The 21,942-nt window shown below is 40.8% G+C and overlaps 1 protein-coding gene across 13 annotated transcripts in view; it reads right to left on the minus strand.

Annotated features, from left to right (window-relative positions):
• Positions 1 to 21,942, minus strand: part of CAMK2D (calcium/calmodulin dependent protein kinase II delta) — an 806,647-nt gene that overhangs the window by 197,106 nt on the left and 587,599 nt on the right. For 6 of the 13 annotated variants that reach the window (XM_086962149.1, XM_086962142.1, XM_086962138.1 and 3 more), the window contains exons 12-13: positions 18,998 to 19,040; positions 14,966 to 15,000 (exon numbers count right to left, since the gene is read on the minus strand). In XM_086962149.1, coding sequence (XP_086818275.1) covers positions 14,966 to 15,000; positions 18,998 to 19,040 — 78 coding nt within the window. Of the gene's footprint in view, positions 1 to 3,951; positions 3,985 to 14,965; positions 15,004 to 18,997; positions 19,041 to 21,942 lie in introns of all 13 variants that reach the window. The other 7 variants (XM_086962147.1, XM_086962141.1, XM_086962148.1 and 4 more) reach the window with 2 other exon arrangements.

A 21,942-nucleotide genomic window follows, 5' to 3' on the forward strand; every position in this document is an offset into this window, starting at 1 on the left:
CAATGGAATGAGGGGGAGAGGTGGAAAAGCACAGTCCAATATCCCTGACCAGTTCATCCACAGAGCATTACCCATGGAGTGTCTGGGTGGGAATCTGGAGGTGAAGTTTGGGTATTTTCAATTTTTTGCTGTGATCGCTTGAAGTAGTGAAGAAGGACTGCCAGGTGGAGTTCCCACTTGTGGACTTATTGCCGCATCCTGCTGAGAAGGTCGGTAAATTTGTTGTCTACTACAGGATGTATTATGTTAACAGGTGGATCTTGAGGTGGAAAATCCATCGGCAGATGGTCTGAGCTACCTGAGAAAGCTGAGGGGATCAGATGCCCTGCTTCTTCTGAATGTAGTACATAGCTGTCATGTCTGTCAGAACAAAGACCAGCTTGCTCACTATGTGGAGAAGGATGGCCATGAGGGCAAGATGGACAGCTATTAGTTCTAGATATTAGATGTGGAGGTCTCTGTGAGTGGCCCCCCACTGATCCTAGACAGTCAGATTTTGTAAGTGCTCCCCCCACCCAGTGAGGGATATATTGATTGTGACAGTGATCTGAGGAACTCGGTCGAGAAAGGGCTGCCCGGTAGCAAGTTGCGGGTGTTACACCATTGCAGAGAGTGATAGGTGTGGGGGTGATCAAAACTATATCTTCCCAATGACCCTCCTTTTGAGAGCACTGCTGCTTTACGCATTCCTGCAGCAGACACATGTGCAATCTTGCATGGAGTACTATGGCGCTGCAGGAGGCCATCATCCTTGGCAGGTACATGACTGCCCTGTAACCTGTTGAATTGGTGAAAAAAGCAGCAACAAGGCTTCGAAAGACTGCAGTCTTGCCGGACTGGGATATGCCTTCTGACCTCTGCACTGAGGATAGCTCCCAGATACGGTTGAACTTTATGGGGCTACAGACGGGACTTTACAGCATTGATGGTGAAGACCAATTTGTGCAGAAGTTCTATTGTGGCTTGAGTGTGAGTGCATGGCACTATAGTCAAGTTGCGCTCTTATCAGCTAATCATCCAGCTATGGAAAAACATGAGTGCCCTGTCTTTGCAGATATGCTTCAACTACTGCACAGCATCTTGTAAAGATTCTGGGTGCGGCGGTGACCCCGAACGGCAACAACAAACTGGTACGGATGATCACAAACTGGAGATAATGTCAATGCCCCGGATGAGTCGGAATGTGGAAGTAGGCATCTTTGAAGTCATGTGCCACCATGAAGTTGCTTTGCTGCATTAGAGGTATGACATCCTGAAGGGTGATCATTTAGAAGGGTTCTGATAGAATGTATTCAATTACTGGGTCTAAGGTCCAGAATGGTCCTGAGGGTGGATTGAGGAAGAGGAGGGAATACATTCCCTGAGCCATATAGGTGTCGTGGGACAAGTTCTATGGCCTCCCTTGAGGATGAGCATTTGAACCTCTACCTGAAACAAATGATGGTGTTCCGAGGAAAGGGTATGTCTGCAGGGTTGTATATTTTTAGGTGCTGAGGTGAGCTCTAGGGGGCAACAGAGTTGGATGATGTCTAACAATCACTTGTCTGAGATGACATGTTGCCAAGCAGGGAAGAAAACCTAGCAGCCACCTCCCAACAGGTGTTGTGTGATTAGGGGGGGAGGAGTGGTAGATCTCCGTTTGGCTCAAATCCTGATCATTGCTGGTGCCTAAGCATTTGCCCTCTTACGAGTGGTAGGGAACCACTAGGGAATCTTGCTTCTATATATAGAGGATCTTAAGGGAGGCCTTATATATTTTTTTTTCAACCTGTGTGGTAATGACGTGAGCATTAACTGGATCATTGAAAATTTCAGGTGCCGGTTTGAGCTTACCATAGTCAAATATAGCAGGGAGAGATGTGCAGAGAACAGAGACTCAAATAGGAAGTCCTCCTCAACGGGCTCCTTATACAGCTCTATGTTGTGATACGCAGCTGGCATACATAAAATCTCATTGAAAGAGGAAGAATCATCCTGTGGGAAAGGTGGGGCAGGGTAGAGGTTGAGATCAGTATCCACAAGGGGAGCTACATCATATGAGTCCTAAGGGTTTCCATGTAGAGGTACATCATAAGTTTTCCCCCGAGCATGTTCCCCTGTGTAGGAGTGTGGTCACCCCTGTGGAGAGTAGGATACTATGGCTGGTAAAGAAGATGGCGAGAAGGCAATGCTGGAGGTCTGGGTGGAGTGCAAGAGAGTGGAGGCAGTCTAGTGTCCAGAACAGGACGAATAGCTTTATCTTATTTTATCCACTGCTTTGGAAGAGAATGGAGCTCCAGAGCTAACTCAAAACTACGCTGTCTCTTGGAAGGTCTTTGATCTGGCATCAGAATGTGGCCAATTTGAGGGTGGTGGATGACAATTTGTTTTTTTGGGCATAAAAGTGCTCTTCTAACTTCTGGGGGTCAGAGTCAACTAGTTTATGGGCTGGTCTTCTGATTGGAGCCAAGTGTTACAGCACCAACATTGACTTGTGATTAGAGGTAGACTATTTCAGAATCGACAGTCGGGTCAGTGCTGAGCCAGGAGCAGGCTGCACTAAAGGCTCCGGTTTTAAGATTTTCTTTGGTGTCAAGCTGCCACTGGGCATGGTATCCAAAATTGACTGTCTGTGAGGACCATGTTCTTATGGCAGTGATGGCCCAGAAACGTGCTTCTGTGGGGCAGAAGCTGAGTGGTGTCGAGGGGGAGCTGTATTCCAGATCTGTAGAGCCGGTGGGAGATCTTGAATATCTAGATCAGAGCCAGTACTTTCTTCATGTGAGAAAGCCTTCATCAGCAACCAAAGGCTTGGGTTGATGTTCTCTTCAAGCTCCTGGATGCAGTAGAGGTCTGGGATATTTGCTGTGCTCCTGCGCAACATCAACGTCATTCGCCCAGTGGTCTTGAAGGGTCTTTTTCGGCCAAAGGGGATGACATACTTCGCAAGCGGCCTCTTCATGCTTGGATGAGAGAAAGATTTCAGACCTACTGGAGATCAGCCCAGGGGTATTTTGCATGACACAGCGGGCAGTATCCAAAGAGCACCCGTTCCTTCACAGAGAAGACATGTTGAGAGTAGACTACACTGACGAAGAGAGAGGACCTGACAGGTGAGGCCTGGCCAGGGAATGTAGTCACTGGCAGATTGCTCTGAAAGGTAACTGGAAATGCTGACCCAATATGCAGGAAAGGGGACATTGTGATCACAAACTATGCCGATGGAGAGACAGGGAACAAGAAACTCAATAACAATAACAGTGATGGAGTGGATCTGAAGCATGCAAGCACACGTCAGCAGAAAAAAACATTCTACTAATAGAGCCTATGCCCATGCACATTGCAAGCAAGAGGTGGAGTCACACTCCCTTGTGACTTGAGAATAATTCTTTGAAGCAAAACGACTTGCACACATCCAAGTCCAACACTAGATGGCAGGAGTATGAACAGCATGTGTATCTACAGCCATATATACCCCGAACATGGGCCTTTAAGCCCCTGTTACGGCTGTAATAGACAGCCATAACTAGCATGCAGTACAAGTCTCACATCTCTGAGCCATTGTACCACTGCACCTGCTACATCAATGGCAGCTACGTTCTGTTTGTGGAAAACAATGGTATTCAAGGTATTTTCAAGCTTATTTGGTTGTGAATCACACTGAGGTCACCTACCGGATTCATGCTTAATGGTGAAACGCATGTTAAACTATTATTTAAAATTAGATTTGTAGGAGACGACCTCTGACACCACAACCAAACAGCATACTATAACACATTGCTTGAAGTACTGTACTACTACACAACAGTTCAGGTATAAGAGACACACAAATAGCAATGTTTTCCTGCTGGACAAGTTGAGATTTGGCAGGCTCTAAAGTTTGGATAACAGATCTCAATGCAACCACTTCATTTCTAATTTTGAAATTAACACAAGTGGATGAAGAAAAATCTGGCAGATAAAGATCCTCACCATCATCTGAACACTCGAACTGGACTTCCTTTTCTGAATTGACCAGTCAGAGAGAAAGAAGGAGAAGAAAATGTGACTGTGTGGGTTTGAAACATCATCGCACCGAGTATATACAGTAGTAATGTTATTTCAAGTGAAAAAACCTTATGTAAGGTGGAGGGGGAAGAACGATAAATGGTTTGTGGTAAGGAGGGATTGAAAAACGGCTGGTGCTGAAAAGAGTGAGTAAATCCAAACTCCACACAAGAAAAAAAATCCCTTAGGGTGACAAAATAATAAAGGAAAAATACAAGTTATGCAAATTGGATAAAATCAGTGAAAACAATTTCAAAAACCTTAATACACCACTCTGCTAAAATGATACATCTTTCTTAAAAGGGGGGCATTGATTTTCACACCATGCCACTCAGACTTGGCTAATACTCCATTACTTCATTTTCTTCTGACACAGCCCAGATGGTTTTTCTGGCTATGCCTTTTGAATCAAGCAGAACTAAAATGTTGAAATACTTTAAAAACAAGCAGACTATGCAAAGAGAAGAGGGTAGGATAGCAGAGTTCTCCACATGCAAAGAGTAATCTGTGGAAGAAAAGGTTACAGGAACAACCATATAACAAGGAATCAACAGCTAAATGCATAGAAAGCGTTTGAGGGTGAAATAGTCCTCTCCATCTCTATCTCTTGCTATTTACTAAAATTAAAACACAATAAATCGAGAAGGAGAGGCACCAGCATTCTGAAATCAAAAAGGAAAGAGTGGCAATCTGGAAAAACATAGACCGCAGCAGATTAGGGGAGCGTGGGAAATGAAAGGTTTACAAAGAATAAGCATTGTGGGAGTAAGTTTTCCAATGAATACAGAATAAGTATAATATAGTAAAAGGACATTATGTTGCCTGAAACAGTGCATGTAAGGGATTATAACCTGCAACAGTATTTGAATGAGGTATATGCTCGTCTACACTCGTCAGTCAAGTATCATCTTATGTATACCGAGGACTGGCAGGTAATATTTCTTTCAGATAGCCTTCAGCCCTTCCAGCTTTACAGCCACCAAAATGTCAGGCATACCAAGGAAATATCTGTGATAATAGCCAGTGATTAATCTCAGTAGCTAAGAGCTTCAAAAAAGACATGCCTGTGCTATAAAATGACTTAAATGACTTGTCAGCATGTGAGTTGTGAGAAGGGAAGGTGGGCAGCAGCACACCACACATTTGTAGATGAGGCATACATCTAGAACTATGCAGAGAGAAAACTGTTGTTAGAAACTGTACACTACCTTGAATGATAATGGTAAATACTTAACCATGTTATCCTTAAATGAAACCAATATTCTAGGTTGTTTGAAAGACAAATGCCATTTTTTTGTGCCGAATTTCAAGCTCATCCTTATTACATCATCAATTTCAACAACTACTCTTGTATACTAAAAACTTGAAATAAGAAACTTTGACAATTTACTGTGAAATTAGCAGAATTCTGAATAGCAAACGTGTGCATATAGATAGTCCTTAAGTGGACCGTTATTAAGCCAACATACAAAGAGTAACTGGTAATACTTTACTAATTAAATAATGTATCTGTCGGGAATCAATCTATGCAGCTTTAAATGAGAGGTAATTCTGAACAGTAGCCGTGTCTTAGCTTTGGTTATTACTAGAATTCCACTCTATGCTTCAATACAGGAAAGGGGCATTCATTCCCTTGGCTTACAGTCACCTTAACCTCTTGATCATGGAAAGGTCCTTTCACCGCAATTTGGCAGTTCATCTACTAATATGGCTACACAAATATCATAGGACTCATTTCTCACTGTAAATCACTAGTTTGCCTAATTGCTCCAACTTAAAGTTATTTAAGTGAAACCGAGACAGCACTTTGATTTCTCTGATTTGGAAAAAGTGCAGTTAAATCTTGAAGTTCTAGAAGGCGACTTGGGACTCTGGTCTTTTAATGACTAGTAGACGTGAAATGGACAGCTCGCAATGTTTTTAACCATTTATTGGATTTTATGAGTGTGAACTCTTGCAAAGCATTTTAATCAATAAATGGCTCACTACAATGAGTTTGGCCTAAAACTGTAACCATGTGAGTTAGAGCATTGCCATTAAGAACATAGTTATAAATGCAGAATACATATCCACTGCATTAAACCCAATGAGTTCATTCTTTAGCCAATTCAAGGGTCATCTGCTCATCTGCAAAGTGTACACAGTAGGAGTTGGTTCTGAACCAACAGAGAGAGCACTGAGAAAAAAATGTCATTTTGTTTACTTCAGGGTGAAATAAATAAAATCCTTAGGACTGGAAATACTCCTCAGCTTGCAGCAGTAATATTTGGAAATATTGTGGAGTAGGTAATGTCAATGAATCATGAAGTGTAAAGAGTACACATTCATAAGGAGACATCCAAAAGAAGTATGTTGGTATAACTGGGAGCCAGCAGCACACCAATGCAAGGGATGTGGAGACCACAGCAGAAACTCTAATGATGGTACTGGTAGGATCCCTAATCACAAAGAAGTGACAACTGGCAAATGTTATCTATAAAAATTGTAAAGCATAGAAATGCTGCAGCCCAGCCAGGGCAATGCATTGAATGAATCCGTGCCCACAACAGCCTTCTTCCAATGTAACCAGTCCAGTACATTTACAAGCAATTTATCTAATTTAAATTGAGTTATCCCCATTAGACAAGCAAGAGACTTGGAGAGCCTATTAGAGGGGTGTGACCAATGAGATTTATTGGGTATTGGGAGGGGGTGGTCCCTGTTGGGCATATTTTTTGGAGACACAGATTTGGAGAGGCTCCCGAGTCAGTTGTACATATCCATAGATGGAGATTGATTTCTATTCAGCTGTGTATCAAGAAGGAACAGGCTTTTTTCATTAGTCACTGCTGAATTAAGCGATAGATCTGCAAGACAAAATCACTCTTTCCATCATCGGTGACAAAACTAAACTGGTAAACAAATCAGAAACTGTAAAAACTCTTAAACAATAGTGTAAAGGTTGCTCTTGAAAAGGAAAATGGACTACCCTCCTCTATGATAATCCTAAATGTTGGACTTCAACCACTGGAACACATTTGACTGTCACATAGGACCAATACTAGATAAATGATGAGAAAAGCTGCTCCATGAGATGCTGTCACAAGCCATAATAATTAATTACTGAAATGTTACACCTGTCCAAAGAAAATAACTTGTCAGTAAACATGACTAAGTGTTATGGGCAGCCTGTTTAAGAGCTCAAAACACAGGAGTTAAAGCTTTACTCTCCTTAAAAGAGCTCATGTCTAAAACAGGGTATGAATGGGTTACATTTTCTTCTTCCCCTCCAAGACAATAACAAAAGGCAGATTTATACACTTGTTGGCAGTGTCTTGGTTGTAGAAACTGTAGACGAGGACCAGTCTAGGGTGTCCATCAATATAGGTGGAAAAAGCAATGTACCACAGAGACTGATTTGGTCAGAAGGAAGGAGCCGAATGCCTATATTTGGTAAATTACAGAACCCCTTCAGACTCATTTGTAGCGGTAACTTGTGCTCAGTGAAATAACTTATACTCATGACTATTTCCCTTCTGAAGATACCAAAAGGCCAGATAATGCTGAGGTAAGAGAACTTTGCAATAAAGAGGTGGCAAACAGAGAAGGTATTAGATACACACTTGGTCATTGTGGCAATATTGGTGGAAGAGGTTCAGATTGTCTTAATACCATCTGAAACTCCTGCAACAATCCTTTTTTACAAGTTGTCTTATAGTGTGGGGCTTAGCACTCTCTGCGGGGTCACCCCTAAACTTTTTGCCTGAGCCCTCCTGTTTTCTTAATCCGTTGTTTGCTTTAGGACTCTGTACACTTCACCACTGCAAACCTGTGCTAAAGTGCCAATGCTCTCTCCTTTAAACATAATAAAATTGGATTACAGTCCATTGCCACATTTAATTAACTTGTAAATCCCTAGTAAACTGGCCCTACATGTACTCTGGGCCTGTAAATTAAATTGTACTAGTGGGCCTACAGAACTTTTTGTGCCGCCCACTTAAGTAGCCTTTTAAAACATCTCAGGCCGGCCATTACCATCTGTGTGTGCCGTTTTAAACATTCAACTTTGACCTGGCAAAATAAACTATTTGCCATGCCTAAATCTTCCTTTTTAATACACGTCACTCCTATTGTTTTCCCCAAACAGCCCTTAATGCAGGGTGCATTGTATTTGAAAAAAGATGGACATATAATTTTAGGCTTTTAGCTGTCCTAACAGTGAAAAATGCCAAAATGAGTTTTTCACTCCCATAGGATAACAATGGGTTACCTTATTACACTTAAGTGATAGCTTTTGCTTCGGATCGGGTAAGAAAATCATGTTTGGCGTGTGAGGAACAGTAATTTCAACCCCCCTTTTATGGTAAAGTCTGATTTTAAGACAATTCTGAAAAAGCACTTTTAGAAAGTTGGCATTTTCTTCTCCTAACCATTTGATGCCTGCAGCCTGTTCCTAGATCACATGACTAGGTGCAGTTGTCCTATGTGTATTACTCTCGGACAGCATCACAATAGAGATTCTGAGTGCTGGAAGGATGGGCAATCCTGGCTTAATGGGGTGGGAGGCACCTGTTGCCTATGACACTTGCACTTCGAAGGCACTGGCCCAGCTCAAACATAAAGGACTTCACAGTAGGCTGTTGTACCCCCAGACAGACTGTGACCAGGGCAGAGAGGCTGGAAATTCCACACACTTCTGTAGGGGGTAGCTGCTGAAGTTTCTCCCATTTCAAAGTGGGCACCAGGTATAAACAAAAGGAGAATCTGTGGTCCACTTGAGTACATGCCTGGACCTGTGAATACTACAGCAAGCAGGCTGGTGAGGCCTACCCTGCTTGCTGAGAAGAAATACTGGACCGGCACCCTTCATTTCAGAGTAAAGTAACACCAAGGGAAAGCTGACTGACTTCCTGTTCTGAGCTACAGAGACACAAGAAGCTCCAGTGAGTGGTCCTTCTGCAACTGCCCAGCTAATTTGCTACAACTGGACCTACCTGAGCCATGCTGGCTTGTGCCAGATTGAGTTCCTGATACCAAAAGGTGACTTGTAGGCCCAGGACCTTTGGTGTGGCATCAAGGGGGCCTGTTAACCTTGTATCTGCCTTCGATGGAGTGCTTTGCAGATTCCTCATTACGAGGAACTCCAAGATGGCACCCACCACAACAGGTTAGCTGACGGGGAGGGGTTGTTTGGGGGTTGATGCGCAGTCCCTATGGTCGGCATCCTGTTTTGGACTCACCCCTCCATAGACAGGATTATTGCTGGTTTGCGATTAGTGGATACTGTGCCCTTTGATGCTCAGCAACCCCATTGCTGACTTACTTCACTGTGGACATACATGTTTACGTTTGTGTGCCGGCAGTTAGGCTAGTCTGTCTTGGTGTGTGAGCATGTAATTCGAAATCATGGCAGATTATTGAGTTGTGGCATTCGTACCATGAGGTACACGGGAGACAGCAGGTCTGTCGGTGTCTAGTGACATGTCACTCTTAGGTCCGGGTTCGACAATAACAATTGGTTGTTGGAAGAATCTGGAGTTGGCCACACCTAGTCACCAGACACCTTGCCCTCTCACCGTGTTTTAAAGGTGGTTTTTACAACTACAGTAAACAGGTCTTAGCATTCACTCAGATGCCTTTCTTTTACAGTGTCAGCTTCGGGCGTCCTTGGTGAGTGCGGCCCGCCTTGGGCACTACTTGAGTGGTTGCTTACAGATTTCAGAACCCTTGCGATAGTATAAAGATGTCTATTGTTTTACCCCTATCCCTCTCGACAATACATTCTTAGTGTCTGCCTCTGCCAACACTGGTTGCTACATGCTCTCAACTCCAGTTGGGCGAGTTCTTGAGGACAGGACACCTTCCTTGTTTCCTTCTAATGTCCTTTTTATCCGATTGTTGCTGCTGTAGACGTTTTCTAATGATTTACATGTGACCTACTAACACTTAAGGGTCACAGAGGAAGCATGTCACTGCTCACCTTTGTTCCTCACGCGTTGAGCATCACACACCTTGTATAGTGCATTTTCACAGACCATTTCGCAATGTGTTTTGTTATTAATTGCGGTCATGTTATGTTTTTATCTTTTGCAGTTGAGTTACTAGTGCCACTTTTTAGGGTGCTGTACAGGTGGTCACACATTCACCTCAATGGGGTCATGACCACTACCAAAAAGTGAAGGTAGGTCAATGCATTATTGGTCCTGAGGAATTACCATCACTTGATTTAAGGCAAGAAACATGTCGACCTATTTCACAGCACACGTCTCCACACACCTTCAATCGGTAGGGTGCGTCTTTTGTTTTTAAATCAGGGCAGTGGCCACATCTCATTAAAATTGTTCTGAGTGGACCACTGTTCCCTGTTTTAGCCCACACAACACCTGATCAACACCTACACTCACATTTACACTAAGGGCCCTCATACGCACTGCACCCAACGGCTTGAAAAAAGATCTCCGCCAAGTAGGTCCCTTCAAGGGCGCCTGATCAGGTATTGCACCGCCGACCCGAGTAGGAGCAGGCCCGATGATGCAAGATACCCGCTTGTTGGGTGTGAGGGTCTTTTTCTGCAAAGGAGGAATCCCCTTCTCCTGTTATTACATTCCTTCGCACATCAGGGTACATCTTCCCCCCTGTTTAATCTGACCTCCGCCTGCTTTTTTCGTTAGGAACTTCATACTGTGTTTTTTATATCAGTTGAGCCACTCCTTGAAGAAAAGAAGAAACCCTGAAGTTTTTGGCTGTTTGCAACTGCGCACAGGCCCATTCACATCAAGGTCTTTCCGCCCGCGCCGACAGCTAATGTGAAACTCCGGTGAACCAGACACTTCCCGCTACTGGAGCAGTCGGTGATGACTGACGAGAAACGCTCTACACTTCAAGTTGCCACATCGACAGCCCGCGTTGACCAGCAAAACAAATCTCCAACAACCACCGTCCTCAATGCCTGACCGGATCTACTCGCTACAGCTATGACCATCTGCAACGCTCTTTCTGCTCCTCTTGGCCTCCTTCACCATGAATAGAACTCTTCGAGCTGGAATTTAGAAGTTAATTTTTTCAACTGAACAAATATGGTCCTGTATCTTTCCCAAACATGGTCAGCCTTAACTTGTGACTTTCACCTGCTCTTGCACAACCAGATAACCATGACTGCCGTTTGGTGCTTTTAGGCCCTATGCTTACCTTACATCTCTGAAATTGCATATCTCTGGTTCTACTTCCCTTTATCACCATTTAAGTGTTGTATAAATACTTTACACATTGCCTCTAAGTTAAGCCTGACTTCCTTTGTGCTAAGCTGCTAGAGAGTTAAGCTCAAGTTAATTAAGTGACTTTTTGTGATTCATCCTGACAAGTACTGTAGTTGTTGCTTGAGTAGGGTTTCACCCCTCCCCCTAACCAACAACCCATTTCTCACATACAGTAAAGTGAATATGTGACAGAATAATGGACAATTATTTCATTCAGGGAGGATGCCTTTGTGACCAACAGTGCAAAGCACTGCAAAACACAAAAGGGTTTTAAAACGGATGGTGGAAAAAAGACCTTTTATAAAGTATAGGGAAAATATGAAGACAGCAATATTTAGCAATAACACCTATAACTTTTGGCATAAAAACGTCCCTTTTAAATATACCTCCGGCACCAGGAATACTAGCCGCTATCTAGAATGCCCATTTTAGAGGGTTTCCAAAGACTGTAAATCTGAATTGGTCACATACAGCCTTATTGATAAAGGAAGATCGCAGGCCTCTAGCTTCCTTTTAGGATGTATAGATCACTATTATAAAGGCATGCAAAGCCTATGGCCACAACATTTTACCTCTTGATCTCTATGCAATTATTATAGAATTTATTCCAGGCTCCTTGACCACCTTATGTAGTGCAGTGGTGAAAGAGGGCATCACAACTGGGGTCAGTTTTGACATAAGGCCTTTTTAAATTAAATTCGAATAATAGCTACCAACTCAATCCAATGTCAACCTTGCCATTGTCAACATCAATGCTAGATCCACGCTATTGGGGTGGTTGATTGGGGTGGTTGATTTTAAACAGTCAGAAAACCTGGATAGAGGAACCATAATTAACACAACTTCAATTGGGTTTGAAGGCTGGGATGGTATGACTAAATAATTGTTTAATCTTTCTTCTTTCTAACTGAAGGCTGTACTTAAAAGATTAAGATCATCCATGAGTTCACAGCTCTCCATGTAATAGAGTTAAAGCAATAGAAACCGTTAGCCTAAAGGGTTACCCTACTGATCCTTTTAAAGCCAACAAACTGATGTGTCAGGAATGTGGGCTAGTCACCTGTTCATTTAATTATAGTGGTAGTGTTACTTACTAAAAAATGTGATATCCTAAAGACACATAGGAAGGCTATGCTCCAACATGTTTACTAACAATGTGATAATACTGGCAAACAGGAAGTAGTCTACACCTACTCCTAAATGTATTTTTATAGTTCTGTATTGCAAAAGAGTCCATTAGGAATTGGTCAGCATGCATCATATGGTAGCAAATGAGACTTTAGTTTAGAGAGTCAGGAAGTGGTTCTATGATTACCAAGAAAAGCTGGGAACTGTTAAGCCATTTAACTATCTTCACAGATGCTTTACACAGTTTTAAAACGAGATTAGCCAAATCAAATAAGGGGACATTAAACTAGTGCAAAACAACTAGGGTTTGCTCTACTATGCAAGCCTTTAAAAAGAGGCATCACATTATGGGGCTGCCTGAAAAGGGCTATGCAGTGTGTGCGCCCTATCCAGGTATTTGAAAATAAGGTGGTATGCACCTACTGTGTGTTATATGACTGATATGCACCAAAGTATTTGCTTTGAGATAAGGACCCTATTTGAGACCCCTTCATTATTTTGGATGTATGATTGTCATATTGTTGATACGCTGTACATAAATTACAGTATATGCAGATTAGCTCATTTCTGATATAGTTCATGAAAAATGTAATTTCTAAAATCTGAATCTTAAAATACTTATTAGACTGAGCAACAATGCAATCTTACACAGACTGGATTTGATAGAAGCAGCTTTATGGCAGACTCAAGGTGTTTTAAAGCTTCACAGTTCAGGACAAAATGCAGACTTGAGGAGTAGTCCTAGAACCAGTCACTAGCACCACACTCATTCACAGAACACTTTGTTAAAATCCCTAAAAGCTAACTTTAATGTAAATGAATATATAAATGAATTGCAGAACTCCACTTTACTGTAAAACCCAATGGATCCAAAGATGTAGATACCCAGAATTAGTTCAGTGTGCCGTGTCATAACAAAATACATACCCAGCGCCCTAAAAGAGAGTCTTCAGTTGCCCAGCCCTCTCCAGCCTCCCCTTTGTCACCTAAATGTTTAGAGAAGGACGAGCAAGACTGAAGAAACATGACAAGTTCTTATTTTGAGAATGCAGCACTGGTTTAAACTACTCCCCTGATAGAGGTTGGGAATTAACAAGATAGTTCAACAGGCTACAAACAGCCTTTAAACAACTTGTGAGCCAGCTTTGAGAAATCTCTCTAGTCCCAACACACATGCATTTGTCCTGGTAAAAACTCCCCTCTTTCAGGCTCGCCTCATGGCGGGAGGGCTGAGGCAACGTGGGAAACCATGAGCTCATTGGAGAAAGGGGCCTTTAAGGCAAATTTGGCATTGAAAAAACTGAAGAAGAGAAGTGGGTTCCCTATAAAGGAGTTTGTTTTTAAGAATATTTGAGAGGGGACAATTTACAGGAACAAAACGCAGAATAAGAATTATGGGAGTGATTCTAAAAGGCTAATGGGAATAAAAGAGAAATTATAAAAGGGTAGCACAACTACCATCAGGAAGGCTTTATCTGTTCATTTTGTTTCGTGAGCAGCTACAAGAGAAGAATAGAAGAGCATCATCCTTTTACAGAAGTAGTACTGGCCCTGGAGAGTTTCTGCCTGGAATCCCAGGGATAAAAACATGGACATAAGTTATAATCTCTGTGAAGAAACAAATATTTTGTGGAAAATACAGTAACTTCTTAAAAACAAATAAAGAAACCATTTTAAAGCCAATCCTTGAGGGCTGGACTGCAGGAAAAATGCATTGCCCATGCTTGTATTCAAAACTTTCCAATTCCTTGTTAATATTTTGGTGTGTGGGCTACATTCTGTCCTTAGCAGATGGCAGAAAGGAATAAGCAAAAGAGTGTGTTTAATTTCTCTATTGGGGTCATGCTCATCAGAATCCATGATATTTTTATTTAACTTGTTGACCGCGGCGCAAAATCTGCTGCGGTGCGGGTGAATTAATGAGTGGGCGGGGTTCGGATGGCCCCCAGCATTCCTCCGGACATGCCCACTGTGACGGCGGACGGCCGGGGGCCGTCCGACAGATGGAACGGGTTAGTTCATAACTAAATACCAAAGGCAAGGTCCTGGCCATAAAGGAGCCAACCCAGAATTTCACAAAAACAGAATTGTTTATTGTCATACTTGCAACCAAGAGCTATGAAACTGAAACAAAAAGGTGTTACTTTGGAAGACTGAGTTTTCCATGGAATATTCTGGAACCCAAGCACTACAGGCTTATTAGGAAGAACACTAAAGTTATCAACTGAGTGCTAAAACAACTCCTAATAAAATAACATGGTTATCATTATTCCAGCTATGTTCAGGTGCCACATTTCACAGAAAGCAATGGCTTCAGTCCTAGATCATGCCATAAATTAATAACTAGACTGCTTATGTAATAACAGTGGGTCTCCCTTTGGGTAGTTAATCAATGGGGGAAGCAGCTCCTATGACACAGATCCCAGATTCTTCCCATTAAGAATCCAAATGAAGGACAATGAGTAGAACCTAGATGGATTTAAGCTGTTGTCACATCTTCCGGGGCACAAAGAAGGTAGGACAAGCCTAAAGAAAGCCTGAAAGAAATAAGTTTAAGCGTTATCAGTTAGACTTACCTTTACTCCATCTGATTTCTTCAGTAAGCTCTTTGCTGCTGTAAATGCATAGCAAATTCAATGTCAGTGACTAGTCATAAAATGTTACAAGCATTCACCAACAAAACCTTAACAATTAACAACACATAACTGAATAGCCTAAAACCTTTCTAAATATTTCACTTACAATTAAGAGTTTTGCCATAGATAATTGTTTTCCGCTGCTCTCTGTGCTATCAGTGACAACAAAAGGGCATTCCTAGTACTGTCTTGCAGAATTTAATAGGCTTTCGCTGCAGCTCGCATTACGAGGTGTTAAAGAGACTATGATAAGACATGAATACGCAAACTGTATTTATCACAGGGTTCAACATTTCCGAAAGTGTAATTTGTGAACATAACAAAACAACCAATCATACGACTCCAATCATGTGCTTTCTTTATTTTTAGATTTTGGTTAGAACCAGTAAGTTGTTTTTCAGTTATTTTCATCTAGTCTAATAACGTATTACTCATTTTCCAAAATCAAACTTTTGATATACCTATTTTTCCTTCTTTGTGATGTCTGAGAAAGTTTTAAAGGCTTTAGTGGATTTTTAATGATGATCATCTTCACGCTATGTGAATTCAACGTTGTGGTACCAGCTAGGCTTCTATTTACATCCTATTCATATAAGCACTCAAATTTTATTATAGTTAAAATATTGTATTAGGTTTGTATGCATTCTTTATATTTTTTGTGGTAATTTGTCTTTCACAAAATTGTGTCCTTTTACTGTTCTTTAATCTTAATTTTCCTAACTCCCTATTGCTCACTTGCCCTAAAAAAAACTACAAGTTTCTCATTTAACTGGCAAATGTGAGTGGTGAGTTGAAAAGCTCATCAGATACCCTCAAAAAGAGCTAAGCAAAGGTTCACTTGCAGCCCTTGCAGTATTGTTTGCAAGCGACCATTTGAATGACTTCATGTTGGTGTGTGAAGTTGAAGAGAAATAGCTAACATGAATGAGGTCCTGTAAGACTCAATCCTAAATTTAGTAATCACAAAAAAGATGATTTTTCATTGCAAGTTTTACTACTATGTTCTGTGGTCAGGTTACTGAATTAAAACAAAGGCCACCAACACTAACTCTGACTTTAATACAAACCATGTGTAGCCACAAGTGTTTGGGATAAAATCAGTAGTTGCAACTACATTCCTTTTACTTTGCAAACTTTATAGCGAGAGTCCTGGCTACAGTTTATAGGACAATGAGAGATTATTTTCAGCAGGAGCATTGCTTTTGGCGGGTACATAAGCTACACTCAAAAATAAACTGACAAAAAATCGAATCAAAATCAGATTAAGCAGAGAACAATAGGCCCCTATGCAAATATTGAATTATGTGGGCTATTTATTACAAGCAGCTACCACTGATCACTAGATGGGTGTATTGGGGCTGCAAATGTGTCTAAATACCTGTACCTTGATCTATATTTGGTATGGAAACCTTTATATTTAATTTGCAATTCCAGATAGAATGGCTGCATGTACATGCTCAAATGTAAGCTCAGATGGCTTTGAGCTACAATATTTGAGGGTTTATTCGGCTTTATTTTTATTGTTTTAGAAATATAAACTGTCCATGATTTGCTAAATCTGATGTTTTTTTCATTCTGAATGGCTAATATTGCACTACAAGGTAATATGTGGGAGCAAATCTGTTTTCCTCAATTTGATTTAAAAATTGATTAATTTCTCATTTTCACAGATGTTATTCATATAACGATTGCGTGCTCTTTAAAAGCGTGTCATCGCCTCTCCACACCCACATATGCAGCAAGCAGCAGCAAAGTGAACAAATTAGTTTAATTAGAGTGACAGCAAAACATTTGCCTTGAATCCAAGTGATCTCTGAAGCCAGAAGGCGATGCGTGGTATAGCAACCCCAAGGTTGTTATTAATAGTGAGGCAAGCAGAGAAAGGAGGAGTGAGGTTAGCGGACAGAGCTGAGAGTACAATGGAAAACAATGGCAAGTGCTTGGGAGAAGCACACAGTGGTCTCTTCCAAGAGCTACGGACCTTACCTCCCATGAAACACATTCCACATAAAAGGAAGAAAAAGAAAACAAAATGAAAACACTTTAACAACCACGTCATTATGGAGAAAGTATCAGAACGCATGTACGGCAATGAAAGATAATGACTTGAGAACTGAAAACAGAAATCTGAAATGTTCTATCAAGGACTGCTCTTTTTGAGGTTTCAAGAGACACAGGTTCTAGGAAAACCTATTCGCTCTTCCATGTTTTTTTATTTTTTTTTAACAAATAATATAGTAGGCTGTTATAGGGATTTTTTTTGCTTGTGGAATTCAAGTTGGGGTGATTGATGTCAGAGAGAGGGATGTTCATGTAGCAATGAAAATGGAGACTGATCACGAGAAGACAATTGATGAGTACAGAGCACTCAATCAAAGTTGACTTTCCTGAACACTTGGGCACCCAAAGAGGCAAATTATGAGCTTTGGCAATAATTCATCTGATGTGTTCTCTGTGCAACAGAAATACTGAAGAATTGAAAAAGCACCCTTCTGATCAGAAACACTTGGCTTCAACATGAAGCACTTTCTGAATTAGAAGAATATGGGGGTGCTATGGTTAATGTTTAGCAACGAGGCCTATGATCATAGGCTGTGTATAAAAAATGGCACATGAGGCAGTCCACCATACACATAGTAACCAGATGTCTCTATGTGATCCAGGAATGCAGTGCTCCAGTCCTGTGCTTTAGCTGAAATCAAAAGCAGTTTGCGTCTTTTTGTCTTTTTTCTCCATACCTGATTGAACTTCGCTAATACAGATGAAAACAATAATTTGTGAAATAAAAGCCAAGGCCAGGAGCATTGCATTCTTCATTACATTTAGTCATCTGGCCACCTTAACAATGCAGATTCACATCAAACTAAAATGTGACTGATGAAAAGACTGTACATTTTTTCATGTGAAGTGTGTTGGAGTACCTATCCAGAACCATCATTGTGAGGGTACAGACATACTTACTCAATTGGTTAGTTGTTAGTCCAACTGTCACTTAATACAGCACCTGAATAGGATTCCACAATGCTGGACCTTGACATCATTAAGGAAGATCAATACATTTGACTCCCAAAGGAAGCGAAAAATCTATAGAATGCTTTCTAGACATCCTAGGATATAGATATAGCAATAGCAGCCAACAGATAGCTTGCAGGCCTGTGTGTCTATCTCAAGGCGTATGCATTGCTCATAAATTGAGACCCAAGGAGTAAAACTGTGGAAACCTTCGGCCTTTCAGAATTTGATTTTTCTGGCTATGGCCGAAAACATGTTCTCATTTCACAGGAGTGACCATTAAAACGGCATCTGCTTGAGGTGTTACAAATGCCTCAGCCAATTCCCATACTCAGGCTGTCTTACATGTGGTTTGGCAGTGCTACTTGAATGATAAGAGCCCCTTATATGTACTGGAACAACTGCAAGACACTGCTTTCAGCACTGTACAGCAGAAAACCAGTTACTGACAAGTGCAGAAAATGGCAATTTATGGTCTAACATCAGGATGCCAGAGAAAGCGAAAACACTGTAAGGGTGAAAGAAATGTAAGATATAAATTACTCACACTTGCTGGAAAATACTGTCAGTTAACATTTTACGCTTATGGAACAGGATCCCTGGAATAAATTGTTTGAAGGCTATAAACCATGAGATAACCTTTCCCAAAAAAAAAACAGTGCTGGATTTAGTTATCAAGGAATATAAAGAACCCTTCAAATAAATAAGTAGCCACCATGAAGGGTCTATGGGAACTTGATCATGGAAATCAAGTAGGTATATGATAAAATGACAACTTCAGTGTCTCTTCAGGAAGTTTCCTCTGCCTGAACCTGCATGTTAATGAGTTAGAGGACACGCTTGACGGAAAGCAAAATCCAGTACATCTTAGTACGGCAAGTAAATTCTCTTCTTATATCAAACTATTTTGTACTCAAAAAAGATAAACACAATATAAACACATTTAGGAGGAAAACATACCTGAGAAATTTCTAGTCGCCAGCATGGTTGTCAAAATCGCCCCCTGTAAGGCAAATTGTTGATCGGAAATTACTCATTTATATTGTAACTGCAAAAGCAGTGAGGAACAACATCATGAAAAGAATTTACTGAAGCAGAGTGACTTTTGCCACATTTTAGAATGTTACATTTAATAAATGGGCCACAGTAGACCTGATGCACAAAGCAAGGGATGAAAAAATTGTATATTACTCCCATATGATGCATAGATATTGAGAACAAAGTTATAGCAACTCAGAGCATTCTAGAATAGAAACAACGACCTTTCAATTTCCAGGGGTAGTGACATTTCTATCATGAATGTATGTAGAATGTCCATTCATTTGTACATACAACTTTTTATTTTTTCAGGCAAGTGGAAATATGTTTCCCCAAGAAGAAATCCCTTCTCCTACACTTCTAAAAATGGCTGCGCTCCCTTTCTATTCTGAAAGAGGTACCCCATTTACTCTTGCAAAGTGAAATGTAGCACTCTCATGATGATAAAACTATATAAACTGGATAAAGAAATGCCCACAAAACTACTAGGTCTTGGGTATGGCATTCTGTAGAATGACACACTTACCAACATTAACACTTTGCCAGTGACGACAATTCACCATGGTCAGAAATTCTGATCCTCTTAGATCTTTCCCTTTCAAATGCATATATTTGCACACCTATGTTGAACTCACAGCTTTGCAAATCAAGCAATTTTTGGTTATGCAAAAATTATATATGGGATTTTATACTTGTTAATTTTTGTATTTTTAAAAAGACATGCCAAGAAATGCAAAGTTTCACCTAGTAAACTACGAAACAGGATCTGTTGCAGGGACCTCGAGTTTCCTTCCTGTTGGTTCTACCTCCTCTTTGATCCCATACTACATGATCTGGGCCCTCACTTTGAGAGACCAGTGCTACTCAACAGCATTACCTCAGGGAGACTGTATAGGGCAGCCACACAGAAGCCAATCATCAATTAAGAACAAGCCAGCAAGCCACTGCACAGCCAGTGCTTTTACTTGAGAAGAAAAGGTTCTTTAATCTCAACGCACAACTAAAGGATTTTTTTATTTTTTTTTTTATTTATAACGTTTTTTATAGCACGAACTTGATCCCGAAGGATATCAGAACGCTTTACAATACTTTTTATAACAGTTGAACCGCATTGTAACAGTTGTGACCTTTTTTCCAACATCCTGAGGATTCTAAAGATACCCAGGGTTTGTGGATTCCCGTTGAGGGGAACCAAAAATTAGCAAAAAATACAGCAAAAGTTTAGTTTTACAACAAAACAAAATGGAAAGAAATGCTGCAAACAAAAGGTTTTTTCCCCCAGAAAATGGCAAGACAATCTTCCAAGAATTCCCAGAGCAATTGGCACTATCACTTTTCCCTGGCCGCTCTGGGCTCTCAATACAAGGTTGCGTCATCCCTGTCCCCCTTCTATATACATTCCTCAATATGCACACTTCAACATTAGGTTTGTCGTGCTAAATTGTAGGTTCCAACGCCCTTCTAACCAGGTCTTCCAAAGGACACACTTTAAATCAGAGTAAAATAAACCTAAACTCACAACTTGTTATTTTAACAAAAGCATTGGAGTAATTAAGGAATATATTTCTTTGACAGGTTAACCGATCTAATGAGTAGAAACTGAGGAACAGGCAAAGCAGCCAATTTGCAAAACTTAAATAAATAACTGAAGATGATGGGGATTAAACTTAAAAAGATGGAGAATTAATTTCAACCATGCGGTGAGGTGGCAAGAATTCAGTAGGGAGTCATCAGCCAATAAGTGAAGGAGGATTATAAAGGATGTAAAAGGTTCTGAACAAAAGCCTACATTTGTGAAGCACTTAAATGAGTGCAAGTTAAGGGATTTATTAAATGTAATGAGATTTCTCAAGAAACAGTTTAAAAAACACTCTGGTGCCTAGGTATACACAGCGGTTTCCCTATTTTCTCTCGGACTGCCATGTGACGTTGTAAATGCAAAAAGCTTATATCAAGCACCATTTCCAATGAACACGCTGATGGGGCCTCCTCTGTATGAAGTCCCCTCAATTGTTTCTACAAGAAGAGGGTAGTGGTCATTTTGTGAAATTACCAGCTCTATATCCGAGAAGGCTTTTTTTTTTTTTTTGAGGGACAGGATTATATAGGTGTAAAAGGAAATGGAAAAAAAGTGCTCATGGCACAGGAAGACGGGTCACTGTTTTGGAGGATCCCTTTATATTTACAACAACCAATCAATATTGAGCTCAATAAAGAAGTTCAGTGTTAAAGCCAGTTTGATGGAGACAGCAGGTTTATGAGAGCAAATGTGAAACAAACAAAAAACATAATTAGCATTTTGAGCTGCAGTCATTTTCTCTTTATATGCTGAATTCAATTATTTGCATAGTGAAGTCATTAACTAAACTAAATCAAAGTATCTGTGGAGAATGAATATTTGACATCCAGAAAGGAGACATTAACAGTGTACCCAATATGCAATCAACGTGCTTATTTATGGACACCAAGGAAAGGGATTCCTGTGGATAATAATTTTATCAAAGAAGATAGCTTACATAACAGTGGAAAATATGAGAGGAATATTTTTGGTCAGGGCAGTAGTTGTAAAAATCTGATGTTCCAAAGTGTCTTATTGGATGTAGTAAGAAATCACACTTTATTTTAAATTTCATATTTCTTAAAATTTCAGTGATTATTTTATGATATGCCTCGACTGGAAACTAATAGGTGATTGAATGTGCACATACTTTGGGGTCTATTACAATAGCGTGCGGATCGCCACTGCCCGTTTGGCGGTGGAATCCGGCCCCCTTTATCTACCGCGAGCCTCCCATTTCACCCCGCTAAATTACGATGGCGGGGGGACCCCGGCAAACAGAAAGACCAACTGCAGTTTTTCCGCCTAT

Source organism: Lissotriton vulgaris, chromosome 3_1, assembly GCF_964263255.1.
Source record: "Lissotriton vulgaris chromosome 3_1, aLisVul1.2, whole genome shotgun sequence".
Classification (NCBI taxonomy): domain Eukaryota; kingdom Metazoa; phylum Chordata; class Amphibia; order Caudata; family Salamandridae; genus Lissotriton; species Lissotriton vulgaris.